The 18960-nt window shown below is 31.0% G+C and overlaps 1 protein-coding gene across 1 annotated transcript in view; it reads right to left on the bottom strand.

Annotated features, from left to right (window-relative positions):
* Positions 1–18960, bottom strand: part of LOC116778936 (gamma-aminobutyric acid type B receptor subunit 1) — a 109005-nt gene that overhangs the window by 30411 nt on the left and 59634 nt on the right. The window contains exons 5-6 of the mRNA XM_061526934.1: positions 17450–17584; positions 16344–16514 (exon numbers count right to left, since the gene is read on the bottom strand). Of these exons, the coding sequence (XP_061382918.1) occupies positions 16344–16514; positions 17450–17584 (306 nt within the window). The remainder of the gene's footprint in view (positions 1–16343; positions 16515–17449; positions 17585–18960) is intronic.

Genomic DNA, 18960 nt, shown 5'->3' with positions numbered 1-18960 from the left:
AGTTAGACATATATGTAAGTGTATAAAAAATTATTTTCTTTGATTTTGCAGTTTTATTTACGGATTATTTATCATCAGGTACAAGATAAGATACCTAAGGATTTATGAATTTGAAATATCTGTGAACATAAAACATGCTTAAAGCTTATATTTAATGTTAAGCTTACTTTAGCCTCCTCTGAGAAAACGTCCTTTCAAGAAAAATAAAGTAAATGTTAGGTGATATAAGAAGGTATGTACATTTATAAGGAATACCGGTATAAATATAAATGTTATACGAATGTGATTAAATTCTTTGTTCATATATTGGACACAAAGAATTTTCATTAGACTTAAATTTTATTTAAAGCATATAAGTCATGCGACTGTACGGTAATGTTTAAAAATTACAATTCCATGTCATTATGTAACATGTGACTGTAATCATTGCCTAACGATTGGTTTAGCGTGTTCATTTTTTTATTATCCTTGCAAGTACATACAAAGAACATGCAGGTATGATTTGTCAGCATAAATAAGAGATTACAATTCGCCTCGTTCTTGGTCATTATTACGAGTACATGCAACTGTTGGCATACAGAAATATAGTGAACTTTTGAGAAAAACAAGGAAATAACACAGCTTTTGTAATACAATATAATAGAAGATTACAATCTGGATGTTACAAGTTTTCCTATATAGAAAGATTTGCACTGATCTCTTAAGACGATTTGTAAAAATATCGAAAAACAAAACTTGCCACTTTCTGTTATTAGACAAAATGGTCAAACTTTTTATTTATTGTTCAATATGGTAAATTATATTTCTTCTGCTAAAGTTACTATCGTACCTCAAGTTACATCCTTCAACCTGATATTAGACGTTTTATAATCAGTAAATCATGTCAATTCCGAAGGTCAAACATGTAATTCTGTCAATCGACAAATATCTTTTAGCATGTCAAACTACACTCGAAGTCGATAAGAACATGTATCAAAGCACCAATAGACTAGCATGTGTCACGCAACTGGCGCGTCAATAATACTTAGTAATTTTCAAATAACACCCACTGTTCTATTCTATAAATAGGAGTTATAACTACAGTAAAATAGAATTCTTTTCCTTCGGGCTTGATTACAATGATTGATAAATATTTTATCGACCGTCGAATCGTTTATAAGTTGACAATACTTTAAGCACGCCAAGGTTAACTTATTTCCCATTGTAATGAATAAACGGACTATTCAAATCCCGTCCAATACAAAATATATTGAAGCTATTTAGATTTCATCAACATTGATGGTTTAAGAAGTTTTTTCTATTATTACAATCTGTTCGTGGGTTTTAATAGTGTATATGTAAGATACTTATGTGACATTTCCATGGGCATAATATTTCGTTGGTAGGAAGTCAAAGAACTATCTACATCGCATTACATTTCCGGAAAAACCCGCACTTTAGTACTTCCGTATGTTTAAATTAACAATTTTTTTTACTTTGCTCTCGTTATAGAATGTAAAACTTTTTGGTATGCGTCATCACGCCCGCTTTATGTGAGTAATATTAAACCTTAATCACTTTTTTAATGAATACTTTCACATAATTTACTTTACTTTAGCACATACTATGTGTTCTAAGCTACACGATATTATATACAAACACTGTAATTATTACTTGCCTGTTTATTAAAATCTCACTGTGATAAAAATCCTCACAAAAAGCGGTGTACGTAATTTTTAAAAGGTCGATCTGAAATTATCTAAATATATAAATAAGTTTAGAAGTTTCAATATATAATTCCACTCGTATCCAATTTTATACTCCATATTACGATGCATCTTAATATATGCTATTACTTCGAATTAGATACACAAAGTAAATATTGTAATATGCCAAAACAACATTAAGGGGCATGATAAAAGTAAGCGAATTGTTAAATTGTACTCAATCCACTTTTAAGAAGAGATTAGGTCATTTTTTATTACTAGCGACTGTTACATCTGAATTTTAAAACTGTAATCCCCAAATTGATGGCCCTGCAGCTCTGTCTACACATAATCCTTTCTAACATTGTTTGTAGTTTCGTTCTAAAAATACAGTATTGTTTATTCGTTAAGTTATAACATCAGAATCAGATTTGACAAAGTAGTTTTTCTTTAAGAGTATATATTTAATTAGTAAAAGAAAACTATGATTTACGATAAATCTTTCTTCGTCTTAACCACAGTTTGTAGTATATTTTCAAAAGGGCTTACAAAGTTCATTAAGTTAATTACAACAATAATATTAAAATATTAATTCAAGAAACAATTAATCCTTAGACGTATATGCCAAATACCAAGATATTGAAGACCGTAGAGAGATGACACTGTACTTTCTCCGAATGTGCTTTGTCTTTTATACGTACGAGTAGATAAAGAACGTATGATATTGATCCTCAAGTAGGTTGCATGTTCATAGTATGAAAGATTACTCGATGCAGCTCACCATGCGTTTGAAGAATCCATTACATTTTGTGATAATAAGTACTATTATATTATTTTGAAATAATTATTATCTTGAAGTAATAAATGAATTTGAATTCACAATGGTAATTATAAATTTAAATCATAAATTATATACTGAATGGTAATTTAAAATAATTCTTTTGAATATGTAACATGTAAATATCAGTTACCACAATTGTTTCACATACTTTTAATTCATGTTAGTGTTCGTGTTGACCAGGAGATTGGTTTTGCATTTAAAGGGTACCGATAGAAGTAGACATTGTTTTTTATTTTAACGGTCATATATCTGACTCTTCATCTATTTTGAGTCGTATAGGAAAACAGATAATAAAATAGATGTTAGGATCATACGAGTTTCATTTCATCAATTTTATAACTTAATACTTATATACGTATAAAAGTATACATAAAATCATATATTCTTATTTATATGGATTATACATTTTTTAATTCTTTAGATGAAATTATCATTTAATTATCCAAACATTTTAAGTACAAAACGGCTTTGTTGATTTAGATCAAAACTTTTAATTTATTATGGAAAATGTATAAGATCAACATTTCTTAAATAATATTTTTTGTCACAAATGTCTAATATATCTTATATATATTTAATCCCATCGGGCCTGTCGACTTGTCCTGGCACCGGGGTGTTTTTTCTTATTACAACCAGGGCTTTACTGATAGGATTTACGATATCTACTATGTCTCGGGCGAGAAGTAACACAAAGAACAGTACATTGTAGTCCGTGGTACGGAACAATTAGGCACAAAGCTCGGAATAATACGCCACTATCCCAATTGGAACGATTTGTTGCGGAGCAGTGTCATCATCCACATCAGGCTTTTCCTTGACTTGAGTGTCATCTGCTATTCAAACGACACTTTTGTGATATCGGTTGATTTGGAGTAAAGTACTTGCCTACGTTAAAAAAGAGAGCATTTTATTTAAAAGCAGTACAGATCTTTATCATTGGAATAATACATTTTAAGAGAAGAAGTAATGGTTTATAAAAACCTAAACGAGGTATTTTCCAATCTTGTGTGCTAAAAATTACCATCAGTTAGGATGTTACTATGACGTCATTATTCAAACTTAGTTATTTCCCGGTGACCGCGCTTTCAACCAAGCAAAATTGGTTGGCTAAAAGTTGGTTAGTTTTATTTAAAAACTTTTCCTTTAGATTAATTCGACTGGATAGTGTTTTACTGTAATTACACCCGTTAGAAATGAAGTGATACGTGATGAACGCACTATCTCAGTATCAGCCTATTCACCCTTTTGTTGAAGACACCCAAATTGTAAATCGAAGGAAACACAGACGCAGGCAAACTATTTCAATCGCTTGCTGTCCGCATAAGGAAGAAGGGAGTGTACCGCTTCGTCCGGATGCCAGGAAGATCTACAACAAAAGGATCGAGGCCCACTGTACGTCTGGTTGCCCAATGATAGAAAGGGGGTGCAGAAATTAAATCGTGTTATTCCTATGCATACTCTCCAGAGTAAAATAAAATACCGAGAGACCGGCTGCCTTTTGCCTGTGCTCTAGGCTGACCAGATTAGATTTAACCAACTTGTGGTCCGCAATGATCCTTTTTGCACGTCTTTCCACAGAGTCTAAGCAAGTAAGATGACATTGGGCACGGCTTGCCCAAAGCTTACCCAGTATTTCACAATCGACACGATTCTAAAAAACAAAGAAGCTGTCCTGGCGTGAAGTACTGCCACGCTTTTGCAAGGTATTCGAATTTCCTTGATGTCTTAGATTTGGACTCTTTAAACCGTCCAAAGTTAAGGTTCGGGGACATCTCAATATCTAATAACTGTATATTATTCAAAAACTGAACCCCGAAAATTTGGAGTCAAGTTGATCGGCCACCTCTTGGCGGTGAAAAGACACGCTTGTGTTTTGGTGGCGTTAAATTTTACAAGATTGGCATCGCCAAGGAAAAGATGCAAAGAAATGTCGCATCTTATTTCTGTCTGCTGACTTGTACTGCCAAACTCGCTTTTCACGGAGAAGTTTTTGATCGGGCGGAGGATATGTCGATATAGATTTAAGCAGACAGTGGTCAAAGGTTCCCAATGAGGATGACACTTCGATAGTGTATCTGCCCGGATATCTTGTCAGCAATAGTTCTAGGCAACTAGTTGTGTGATCATCTATATCTGGCACCCTTGTAGCTTCCTTTACCAGTTGAGAAAGACTTAGCAATAAGGCGAAATTTCAAGCTTCTTTCTTAGCGCGGTCAGTCAGCTTAAATAGAAACAGCTGGTCTTGATGGTAGGCATTTAAATCTCCTAGAAAGACCAGTTGTGCTGAAGGGTAACGAAGTAGAACCACTTCGACAGCCTTATTTAGATGTTCAAATAAACGTGACGTTAATTGGTCACCGCTGTGGGATCGGTGCACACCAGCATAGACTATTTTGTCTACACTAGTATCGTATAGATAGAAGATAATTTGGGATCTTCAAGGTGACGTAGATGCAGACGGCAGATATTATTGCGGATATACACACATTCTTCGGCGAGCTGAAGTAAATTATATTCAAGAGTGTAACCTGGGTACGGACTCCGCATCTATAGAACATAGAATCTACTTCATACCTCATGAAATTACAAAGCAACTGTGCAGACAAATCCTCCATATGGCTTCATCAGACAACATGCCGGAACCCGAGAAATTGGTTGGCGGGATGACTCTATCCGATGGGTGGTAATTATACAGGCGGCCGATGTTATGGCCTCTCACCGAGAAACTATGATGGTAAAGTTCGGTGAGGTTGATTCAAATAGGTTCGGTAGGTTTTTCATTATTTTGTATAAGTTCATATTTCTGCCAGTTAATGTAATTGGCAAAGGATTAATGTATATACCTAAATGTAGATCGTGTTTTATATTTACAGTGCATAATGTTTCCCAAACGATATGATACAAATATACATTTAATAGATTAATCTTAATATTCTACAATATTAATGTTTCACTCACTCAGTGGACTTGCATCTGGATTACAGGGGCTTAGCAATGTATGTTCGAAATTACAAGTCCGATCTGACTAGAAGAGATTAGATGGTTGGATTTCATTTCCCCTTTTCACTAACATATGATACAGCTCTGATTTCCGGGGATAAAGGAAATGTAATGAGTTTTCGAAATTGAATGTATACACAAACACAAATATTATAGCTTACATATATGTATGAAAAAAAAACGATGGAATTATATAATTCTAAGACCTTCATGGAAAATGTTATACTATATTCAGTAATGTTTACGTGTCATTATTTCAGTATTATATATGGGTTAGCGCGTCACGATATGTGTCTGACTATTAATAAGTATAAATCACAGCGATTCCGAAGGTCAAACATGTAATTCTGTCAATCGACCAATATCTTTTAGCATGTCAAACTCTACTCGAAGTCGATAAGAACATGTATCAAAGCACCAACAGACTTGCATGTGTCACGCAAGTGGCATGTTCACTATACTTCGGAATTTTTAAATAACACTCACCCTTAAATTCTATTAATTAGTATTAGGAAGACTCCGAAAAAGATATATAATATTGTATTAAATCATATATGACTTTGTAGTTTTAAAAGTACTAAACAAAAAATAGGTCAAGCCAGCAATATTATGGTTTCGTTTCATTTTGAAGATTATCGGTTTCGTTTATATAAGTTGCAATTAATACTTTTCCTGTAGCCAAAATGTAAATTTAAAAAATGAAAATTTATCTTAACATGTGTTTTTGTGTCAAACTTTAACAAATTGAGAGTCGAGAGTGTAAATTTATATTCTTGATATTATATTCCCATTTAATAACAAATTCATTAAGAATAACGAGCTACTATATAATACAGGATCTATTGTGTTTAGAAATAATCTTTTGTGATTAAAATTTGCTGAATAATTAATACCTTAATGGGACAAGTATAAGCTACTTGAGCATTTTTTTCAGGAAGATGTTCTCGGAAGCACGCTGCTCATTATATCGTTAACCAAGAATTTTATACTTTAGATTTTGTATACTAAATGAAACTAACATTTTCTACGCCTTATTTTATTATTTTTAAAAGTACATAATACCGATGTTTCGGTTACTAAAATGAGTTGTAATCTGTCTTAGATCACATTTTGTAAATTATTTTCAATAATATGGTTTCGATCTAAACTTTTGATATAAAATCAAATGTTAAAGATTTGCTTGAATTTTTATTTTCAATTGCCAGCTAGACAACAACAGGCTAATTATGGCATCATGGCATAGTAGTTCATCAGTATATAATAGTTCAACATATGTCACATATGATGAAGTCATGAATTCTTATTCAATAGTTAGCATGAAATAAGAACTCTTAATATGAATTTGAATAATGAATACTTTGAAGTGATTTAATTGAATTAATCCATTGTAAAGAAAAATATTCAGTTATTCATCATAATCACTAACCGATCGCATTTCATTGCTGAACGTAATCCTGCTCCCTATAGAACATCAATTTTATTGTGTCGTTAAAAGCATTATAAGCGTATGAAATGTTAAACCTTTGAAATTCGGTTTGTCATCCTTTATCCTAGCCATATTTGCAATGCTTCTCAACGCCTACAGAAAATATAATATAGGGAGCATTATGTTTACTAGTTTTATTTTTGCCCAACCCAAGATTTACTTCTGTCTATAAAAATTTACGTCAATATTCTTGACAGTATGCAATGAACCATAAACACGATTGCCAGCGAGGGCTACTATTTGAGCTGTATTATTAAATCTACCGTTTCTGTTTTTTTTTTAAGTTAAATAATTTAAACAATTCATCAAATTTTTAACTTCAAAGTCACATCAACACACTTTTAAATAAGTGAATAAACTATTATATATGTATGTATGTACATTATAGGTTGTAAAAGCCCAGTTGTTAAACTAACTTAACACTTCTCGAGATATTAAATATATTATAATTATGAGGATATCTTCTTTACCATTCGGACTTTTATAGGCGAAGTTTTCAAAGAATGTCCATGAAACCCTCCTATAACGACGTAATTGATCACTTTTCAATATTTTCATGAATCTGATTATAGACTTTCAGATGGTAATAGCTGCAATATACTATCATAAATCAGAACTCTAGAGGAATTTAGAAGGTCTGGCACAAACAATTTAGAAAATGTCGATTCCGATGACTAAATTGCAGTTTGTATGAAAACGTAACAGGTTGATATAGTATCATAAAAGAAAATTGATTAGTTTAAGGGAGATTTTGTGCTTTCTTTTTCTAACAGTGAAATAAAGGAATATTTTTAAGCTGAATAATCTCTACGCATTTGTTCGTTTCATCCACGTATTCAACGATGTGATTTACTTACATGAACTAAATCAAGTTAGTATAATTTTTACAGTTCGATTGTAAAATCTACAACACGAAATGCAATAATTTGTAACATGAAAACATAATTATTGAGTTTTTACTTTAAGCCACCTCAACGCACTTCACTACAATTTTAAACACTATAAAATATCAAATAAATATCTTTACTTTATCGCTATAATTTAAAAATCACAACACGATGTCTTTTTATAATAAAGGTTCCACTTAAATAAATATATCTTATATAAAATTCGACTTTTATCGAAACAAAACCACAAAATGTACAAACATGGAAATATATATGATTGCACCTAAAATAGGTATAATAATAACTTGAATTACTGGTTAAAACTGCATCTTTTGTCGCTGTATTTCATGAAAGGAGTTTTAAATTGGATGAGTAAGTCATTTTCAGAAATATTAGTGTGTCAAATAGAATAGACAACTGCAACTGGTGTCTATAGACATAGGTTCTATAACTAATCTAACCTTATAAGGTTTTATATAGTTTTATAAAGAAGTAGCTTTGCAATTATGTAATGAACAAAAAGAAAATTTTAAATGCTATTGGAAGGTTATGAGATGAATTACTTAATTCACATACAACGAAATAGTTTTTGGATTCGACTCTGTAGTGTGAAGAGTTGAATTTTAAAATATGGTCACATGTACCTAAATATATAAGGTAAAATTGCAGCGTCTTTTATTATAGAGACTATGAATATTTCTTTGAATAGGATTGACTCTGAATGAAACTCCTAACGCACTTGGACATTGTTATAATAACCAAAGGTATACAAATTATTCTTCGAAATAGTTTTATGAACTCTGTTGAGGTGTCTAGATAAGACTAAGTGCTTGACGACAAACAAATCTCCTCTCATTGTTCCAGTTTTCTCAAGGTTACAGGACATAGAGATAAATATAGAAATTGAGTTAGGTTTTGTTAAAATATTTAAGTTTTAATTAATATGTTTTATATTAATTGTATTTTTAAAATAATACAATAAATATATATTTTTTTAAGTATGTATATTTGATGTATTATATTTAATTATTGTAGAAAACCAATTGTCTATACTCTAAATATAAGTCTTCTTAATAAATATACCACTTGAAGTAAAGTTTTATAAAAAATCTAAAAGAAGCATATGTAAACAGAAGAGTAAACAAAGAAACATAATTTTCCTTTGATGTATGGAATTGAATAAATAATAATTGTTGTGAAGTTAAATGTAGAAAGGGGTTATTCAAATGTCAGATGTAATTTCGAGACAATAATTATTTTTAGAAAGCCGTAGAATTAATGTTTGTTAAAATGATTGTAACATTAAAAAATTAAATTATTTGAGAGTACAATGAATTTTGTGAAGTAAGAGTTAACTGCACAAAGAGAAAATGAATGCGGAAGAGAAATGACATTGCCATTTCTTAAAATAAAATGCTTGTTTTTATTATATATAAACTCATTATAAATATATAAGACACCAAAGATTCTATGGGTTTAAATTTGCTCTCTGATCATCAGTCATATAGTGCGTCACGCTAATTTGTATTGTGTCGGGTGCTTAGTAATAGAAGTTTACGCTGTTCTATTACGCGGTATATACTCAGTGTGACTTCATGGTACCGAGTGGCTACCTGACGAGAAGACCCGAGGGCGACATTCCGATGGTTCGAGCGTCCTCGTAATATTTCAAATTGTTAAATGTACTCATATAGATACAGCATCGAAGTGACATCCCCTTGGACTTCTGTTTAGTTAATTTTGTATGTGTCTATGAAAGTATCGATATCATCATCATCACCATCATCATGAACTCGATGCAACAATGCAAAATGAATGAGGTAATACAAAGAAGCAAATTTGCAACAGGTCAGCTTTCCTCTTGGAGATCACGTCAGGTGATGAAATACTTTATTCGCTTAATGAGGTACCCAGAACCCATTGGTGGCCAAGTATAGAAGTAGCAAACTCTAGGACAGAAGTTTTTACTACTAATAAACAAACATGTTACACTGAAAAGTCTACGTACTTTTGAAGGGAAAAAAACTAGTAAACCGGATGGTATTTCAGGCATTGTGTTAACAACATGTGCACCTGCCTTGTTCTGGCACTATTTTACTTTCATTCTATGTCTGCTATCGGGCCTAAACCTTGGAAGCTTGCCAACATGGTACCTCTACCTAAGTAAAGAAGCCATGTAGGCGATGATAACTATTGGACGACTGAAATACCTCTGCACTCTTCAAGACTATAAGTAGTATATTGGACACCTCATACCAAACCAACAAGACAATAATCTTTCATTTACCGATAAAAAAGTTTTCTCCGAAATCAGTCATTCGTCCTATAGACTGGGATTTTTTTTGTGAACACTAAATATTTATTTTATAAATCAACGCTGAGGCTCTCACAGTTTCACTTAACGTCTCAAAAGCTTTCGACAGGATCTAGCAACATAGCTTTATTTGCGGTCATTGTAGGTATTCTTTAGTGGCCTGTTTCTACGCAAAGCTGTTTTCGCTGCACATTGACGATCTGCTATAACGGGCTGTTTATGGATAAGCAGATGATAGAACAATTGTAAAGTGATATCAATCCAGCTTTGCATCAAAAGGGATTCAATCGAGTTGGATAGAATGGCACTAGTAGATCATAATTAATCCATGCGTAAGGAAGTCTTCTAATAGGCCTATGAAAATTTGTAAAATTTTATGCCACCAAACTAAAAGCGTGTCTTTCCACCGCCAAGAAAAGTTCCATCGCCTTAACTCAATTTTTTTAGAATGTATCTTTGGAAAACAAGACCCGTCACCAATTATTTGAAGTGTCATCGAAACTAAATTTTAGACCGTTCATTAAGTTCAAGTCTAAAGCACAATCAGGGAAACTTGTTGTCTTTATCAAAGTAAGTTGGAATTCTACTCTCGGTTATCTTTTTGTTTATAAAAAGCACAGATCCGTTCGAGTATAAATTAATGCAGTCATAATAGGGCCAACGAGGCTAAATGTCACATTTGTTACAAGGCTGTTATTGGTGATCATAATTTGTTTGAGGCCAATCTAGGCAGCTTAGATAGACACGTGAATTATTTAGACCCCTGGTTTTCTATAAGGTACATTATTCAAAGTCTGCGCAAGAACTGCAAGATCTAACTTCCCCGAACCTATTTACTATAAGACGCTGAGATGCACAGCCGGTCTACAGCCTTTCTTTTCAAATCTTTTCTTTTTCACCATCAAATACTTTCCAGTAAAAATAAAAAAAGTTGTGGAGGTATTTTATCATATGTGTGGTGGCTGAAGCGTATTCCAAAATATATCTAGCCTACATATATCAACAGACAATTCGATTTTTTTTTATATGTTAAAGGAGTCATTCGCATGATCCAACTCATCATAAAAAGTTATTCTATTTGGACGGTCTGACTGTAGCTGCAGTAGTTCTAATGTAGGCCAAATAATGCGTTCTTTTGCGAAAAGGTTCAAAGAAGATATCACTTCAATTACAAACTGACAGACGAATAAAGCAGCAATAACAGAGCAGGAATTAATCACTTGAGATATATCCACAGACTGATATTTCTGCTCAAGAATCGTATGTAAAGCGATGGAAATTGAAGAAATATAAAAAAATTGTTGGCCTTGAATAAAGAGTGACATCACTACACCAGATAGCTTTTGACCATGGTCAGACCTATCAAGCCGTTAAGTAAGGTTAAAAGTACATGATCGTGTTAATCGTCGCGATTTAATATTATATTTGTTCATGGATATACTTCACATAAAATATTTTAAATTTACTGTTAAATAAATATATAATATCACTTTATATTACCTTGGTTACTTTTAATAAATATGAAATTACATAACATCATCAGAAGGTTCCCGGGTAAACTTAAACAAATTTTGGTATTGTTTTCATATTTTATGTTTTCACTATGAAAGTTGAGTAAGTAACATGGCTTCTCGTTCGATGATTTGGAAGCACTTCAAATAGTTCTAAAAGGTGCAATTAATCGAAAATTATTATTATCTTATAACTAAGTATTAAGCTTAATATTATTATATTATTGAAACAAGTGTTTTTTTTTAATTTCAGAAAGATCAAGTTTAAAGCAACTAAAGGCAAGTAGTGTGCATATGGCCAGCAACCTATTTTTTGCTCAGCTATCTTGTCTGGTGTGATTGGGAATTTTCTTCAGAGAAAAATGACAATTATCTTATGTATTATGTTAAATTAAACAGTCTGTCACAAAACTATTATAACAAAGTATAAATACGAAAAAGAAAACTAAGTGTTTATCGCTACTTAAGTTATTAAGGCAAGTACGGTTTTCATTGCATTTGTGCCACGTGGAATCTCTCCTGATCCCAATTGCAATTTTTATTTAAATTATTCTTTTAATTCATTAAGCATGCATAAAGCATTTGGGATTAATTTAATTTAAATATCAAATGTTCAGAGCCGTTATAAGCAGCGGGGGAAGATTATTATTTTTATGCTGAATAATTAATTAGTAAACTTATGTTCGGACTCATCTCAAAAGTGGGTTGGATCCTCATTTAATTACTTTAATAATTTATTGGTTGTTTTAAGATATTTTTTTTAATACTTGTAAAATTTTACTATTCTATTCTTATTGCTTTCCTAGTTTTCTTTTCTTAAATTACCAGTTCTTGTGCATAATCATAGTTCGTTTATACCTCATCTGATAAGGTAAAAAAAACAATTTGTTTTTATGGTACTGGTTTATAAGTAAATTTAAAAATATATATTTTTTCTTAACAGTCTTTTTATGCCAGTCTGGCGTTTTATAGGTGGAAAGTTATTAGTCAGATGGTTTTTACGTGTTTAAGAAATGTTTGACATTAAGAGTTTCTGATATTAGTTATGAACATTATCAAATATATCAAGCAACCCGTCAATCGGTGATAGAGCAAGAGCCCTCGACGGCCAGACTCTCAGTATTTTGTAAAAGTTGAAAGTTTCTCTGTACATTTCTTCTATACAGGTGAGAACGATTAGCGACTATTGAGTTTGAGTAGTAGTTACCTAGAGAACTATAAACATGGACTTTTCAAATGAGCATTATATCAAATGGTGTATATATAATTTATATTGCTGGAACTGATCGCTCTTGCAAGGTCTCCAGGTAATATTTATAAATTCAGCTTTCATACTATAACGGAAGTGTAATTATAACTTTTTAAAGTTTGGGGTTATCTAGCAGCGGTAGTAACCGTCAGAAGTATCCAGCGATGGATGACGAGATTTTTAAACTTATCCCGATGAAAATATAAAATATTAAGCTTTTTACTTTTATAAGAGTAAGGTTCCCTATTTTAGAAACCTTTATTACTTGTTACCTGACCAGGTAAACACAACCCAAATTCAATAAGCGTGGATCGTTCCTGCCTGTATAGGAGACATGTACAGAGAAACTTTCAACTTTTATAAAATACTGAGGCTTTACCTATCGTGGGCTCTTGGGCTATGGGTTAGTCAGTCATGTAAGTAATTTTAAATATTTTGTATATGAGAATAAATTATTGTCCGAACTATGCTTATATTTTGAATTGACTCTCTTTAATTTGTTTTTTTCATACATAAGTTTTTTCTATTGTAATTCAATAACCATGCGAGTTAAAAATATAAAAAAAATATAACACTTAACATTTATTTATATATTTTCTCGGTACTCACCACACTGACCTCATAAAGAGTTGAATAACAGTGAGTTTTTGGCCCGGTAGCTCCCGTGACCCAAAGTAATTGAATTTAGAGAGGTCTAGTTTTATTTGCCCTAACACTTCAGATAGGAATCGAAATTCTACGTAAGGAAGAAACCTTTGCAAATATATGCATTCTTATTTTATTTCGGTAAAATAGACATATAGTTGTAGTTATTTGGTTTTTACCGTTAGTGGTAAGTTTTTTTCTAAATGGATAAAATGTTGCCTATGAAAATTAAAAAAATATTAACTTTTAATTCTTTTAAAACTTTTAATACTAAATATTAATTTATGAAATATTCTTAATAACTACATATTATAATGACCAAGAATACAAAGATGATAGCTATCAGACACGTAAAAACCTGTTCACTGCCGAGCTTTTGTGGTACTTTGTATAGCTTATAAAGTGGTACTTCTCTTGAAATCAGTGAATTGAATTGATAATTATATGTTTGTACTTCTAACCGCAATGTACTATTTATCGATTATAACGAAACAATATTTCGATTATTATCGCAAATTTACCATTTACAAACTCTGTTACAACTCTAAGCCGTTGTAATTTCAAGAGAAACCTAGAGCCTCTTAGGAACGATGCTTCTATTTTCTTAGCCACAGCTGTATAGACGTATAAGTCGAGAGCTTTTCCAATACCGAAATCAGAATGGCATAGCGAATACTTAAACTTACGGAGAACAGGTACCACAATATTGTACTCAAGACAGCAGGTGCTTTTTTATTATTGTATAACTTAGAATTTCTAATAATCTGCTTATAAGTATATTAATTTCCCGTCCTGACGCTAGAGTCTTCTTTGCTAATTAGTTTTTCTTTTTATTTCTTTTAAGGTTTGATGTATATTGAATCATTTACTTGTATATATTACGACTTACTTTTAGAACAAAGCGATACAATTGATTTGTTATATATTGAATAAATTTAACAACAGTTATTGTATTTTAATATTGCTTGAAAATATTTGAAACCCTATAGGTATACGAATAATTTAAATATATAGTATACTTTACTATATGTTCAGTTTAAGCATCTGGTCAAAGCATTGTAAACAATATAGCTGTGTCATACCTTCTAACCACTTATGCAGAGCCATGGTCGTTCTAATTACATTGAAGCCAACTTAAAAGCCTTTAGCTCAGCTCACGGCAAGCTACTCTACCGTAGCCTTTCAAAACTTTACATAAACTATTAACAGATTTTGAACAGTGGATAATACAATCTTATACATATTGTAAAAAGAATAGCTTCATATTTATTTTTTCTTTATATCATGTTTACTAGGCTAATACGGGTATAATGTTATTATACTGTACTGATCTCTAGAGTCATTTATGAAGACAACCTTGTATATTATTTTATTTTTGTCTACAAATACCTATTTAGTAATAACAGACTTAGATATAAAATACTCTACTAGCTTAGTTTTAATATATCTGTAACGTATATTAGTTTCTGTGATAAAATTCTTTTATAATAAATAACTTTGTATAATTTATTTACTATATTCGTCGTAATAAAATCTATTACAATTTGTAAAATTTTATCTGCGTTTGTGTCTTAAAATTATTTTCACTTGAACTAATCTATTTCTTTCTTTATTTTTATTTATTTATCTGTTAAATTATTAAAATATTTCTTTTTGATATTTGAATGAACTTTAATTGTACACCTATATATAAAAAATGAATCCCTGTATCCCTTGGTCACGCCATCACGTGTGAAAGAGTAGACCGATTTCTCAAATTTTTTTGTTGTGTTTATATTGTCAGGAGAAAGCTTTTATGGCAGAAAAAAAATTAAAATATTTCACACACACGCACACTTTCAATATAGTTTACCAAGAACTCATAATTCTAAAGTGGCGTTGTATAATTTTTTTGCTTTAATTAGAAATATATGAGTCGGAAATAAGGACTACTAAAATCAATGGTTTTCAAAACTAACAATATTTTGCACTCAGGTCCTTGATCTGAATGATATCCTTGATATGACAGGGCAAATTCTGTCAGGTTTACTTATATATATATATATTAAATCTAACAAGTTGTAATCCATTCTCCAATTAAAACGAGTTAAATATAAATTAAAAAATACGTACATATTAATGTATATTAATCATCTCAATGTATCTTTACACAACATCTCTGTGTAATCTAGAAAAGTCAATATGGTTGATGTTTAGACTCATTAGGAATCTATCGAATTTAGGAGTATATTCTGTGCTTCGGGATCTCATTATAAATTTAAACAGCATCGTCACCGTGTTCTGCGCTAACAAACATTTGCTAGAACGATTAATTACTCACTTAAATTTATAAAATCTTAAGCACTGACTTGGCTGATACTTTATGGAATTACTGGTGCTGTATACTTTGATATTGTTTTTATAAAAAAAAGCCATGCCATGGATAGTATTTTATATATGTATGTATTTTAATTTGAATTTCCTTACCTCCTACTCACATTCAAATTTTCAATCGAATGTCAACATGTGTTAAAATATAGTGGACGTGTTATTGGGTTGTTACTGAGACCTATTAAAACTATCTATTAGACATTTTGAGCGGAATTTATCGCTTATGTTGACTAGTTTTACCTAAAATATGGCTGAATTTTGAAATTCATTAAAGCGAAGCCGCTTGCAAAATCTATCGAGGTTCCTAATAAAGGTGAGCAATTTGCATTAATATTACGAAATGGATGACACTTACCGAAATAAACACTTCTTCAGCTTGCTGTAATATAGCTATACGTGACCAGCCGAATTTTTGCATTAGCTTGATTCTGGTTGGATTGTGTACAGTTGCTGATGGATGAGTCCGAAACAGCGTAGGGAATCTTGCCCGATCTGATAGTGCCGGTGACGACGCCCCATAGCATAGCTGTATAAGACAAAACATTATACTTAACGTTTTTGTCAAATGACAAAAAATTCTTAACAAAAGACTCCATTGGGAACAAATACGCCTTCCTTTGAAAGGTTCCTTTTATAGCATGAGAGAATTCGTAAATTTTTGAAATTTTAATATTTAATATACATTTAATATATATATGATGGAAACCTTGATATTTTCCTTGTTTATAATATTCAAATACATTTCCAATTATTGATATTTAATCCTACTATATAATAAGTAGTTTTGTAAGTAAATATGGATAAAATTTAGTAGGAACGTTCTAAATTAATGTCTTAATTTATTCGGATTCTACTTCATTTTGTTGAAGTCGCATAAAAGGAGCCTCTCTGAAATATAAAGTCCAAAATGCAAGAGGCGTGGAGTAAGTCCATAAATTTGCACTAGTAGGTTAATTTATCACAAATTATTATTTGCCTAAAGATGTTATATAAAGTAATAGTTTTAATTAATTTCCAACAGAATTTCATGAATACGTTACAAGATTCGGAGTATACTTATTACTTACATTAAGTTCTTATACAGACAAACTTATGATAATCACGAGCGCTCTGTCAAAATTTAAATTAAATTTTAGATTGAATCCCAGCTTTGAAGCGAATTTAATAAATAACTTAACCTAAGGTAAGAAAACAATATTTTGATTAATAATTCTATAATATTATTGAATAAGCTTGGGACTACATTCAAATGTATATTGGACAAGGACGTAATTACACAGCCATTGTCATTTAAATAACGATTAGCATGAAATCTGACATAATTTAAAGTTATTAAGTCTTGATTTCTATTGAGACGATGTTAAGTCATCTATAAACATTAATTGTGATAAGGAATTGAAATGGAAAGACTAAAAGATAGAAAACATTAGTATTGAATGTAAAAGCCATTAAAGTACTTACAACCATAAGATTCCACATTTTTGCAGCTTCAGCGACTGTTGTACAGACCGTTGAACATCCAGCCAGGAGCAGCAACTTTTGAGGGGGATTGTACAGCAAATTGTACATTACACTTGCGCCGAGTCCCGGTTCACACTGGTAACCACACGTTTTATAAGCAAATCGTAGATAAAAGTCTTTATATATCCAAATGGGTAAAATATGGTATGATTTTAACTAATTTGTTATAAGATTTTTCCTCATGGAGTGACTTTAAAACTCAATAAAAAATCGATATCGTGTTTAATGGGCGTAGCAGTGTTGAATTTAAAATACGTACTAAATACGCAAACGTATTAAATTATTATTTAAATCTATAAGTGTTTGCCCATATAGTAAAAGTAAAGAAAGTAAAAATTTACTTCTATGTTTAAAATTAACTTCAAATAGTAATAGGTTAAAAATAAATATATTAAAGTAAATACAAAAATAAATTATTTTCAAATTCCAGCTTAAGTATTAAGTAAGTAGAGAAAGAAAATCTTATTTCAGTTCTTCATTTTCTCATACTTTTCACTCTTTAACTTTGCTTTTGTTAGTTTAAGTTGTAATAATGATTTTTCAGATCATATCTTATTATGCTTAATATTATGTTGTACAGTAAAAAATATAATTAGATATTAACTGTCTCTTTATAACGCGGATATTCCTCATGATCATCGGATCATTGTGTGACTATAGAATAATATATTTTCAATGCATTCGTATTTGTAATACCCAAGTGATGGTTTGAAGGTTTGTATAATATTATATTTTATTCAGATTATGAATAATTTACTATATAATAATTGTTAAAAGTAATAATTTTACCAAACTATTCAGTTTTAAACAGTTAAGTTTTGACCTAGATAAATTGAAAGGTTTTCGAATTTTGCTCAAAATTGCACCAAACGAACAATAGATCTTTATTAAAGAGTTTCCGCTCTGAATAAATACAAAAATAGTTGTAATTTAAAATTTTAGATTTTAAGTTAATTTTACGAAAGAATAACATATTGTTCATGTATTCGTCTCATAGAAGCACCAATTATTTGAGTTGAATAAATAATTTAAATAAAAATAGTAGGCTATTTTGCAATTCGTAGTTTCTTATTAGATACGCCTGTAAGTGCCACCTTTTGATAGTTAAATGAAGTTTTAAACATATTTTATATTTTAAGTCTCTTTTTGATGGGGATGGCAAATGAGCAGACGGCCTAATTGGTGGGTAGTTGCCACCGTCGCCCATAGATATACGTTGCCAACCTTGGTTGTTTAGGAATAGAGAGGTGCAACCGGCTTTCTATAATAATAACACTTATTAGTTTTAAGGTATGGGAGTCAATCCTATTAAGAGAGGAATGTCTGAAAATTTAAGGGATTTTTTTTACTAACACCTTTATGCAGTAGGTAGAATTAATGATTTATTTTTAATGCTTTCGGTACCCAAGCAAATTAGGCCAAGGTAGTATCGTGGCAGTTATTATTAAAAC

The sequence above is a fragment of the Danaus plexippus genome, assembly GCF_018135715.1.
Source record: "Danaus plexippus chromosome 3 unlocalized genomic scaffold, MEX_DaPlex mxdp_30, whole genome shotgun sequence".
Lineage (NCBI taxonomy): Eukaryota > Metazoa > Arthropoda > Insecta > Lepidoptera > Nymphalidae > Danaus > Danaus plexippus.
This window is presented reverse-complemented; position numbering and strand designations above follow the sequence as displayed.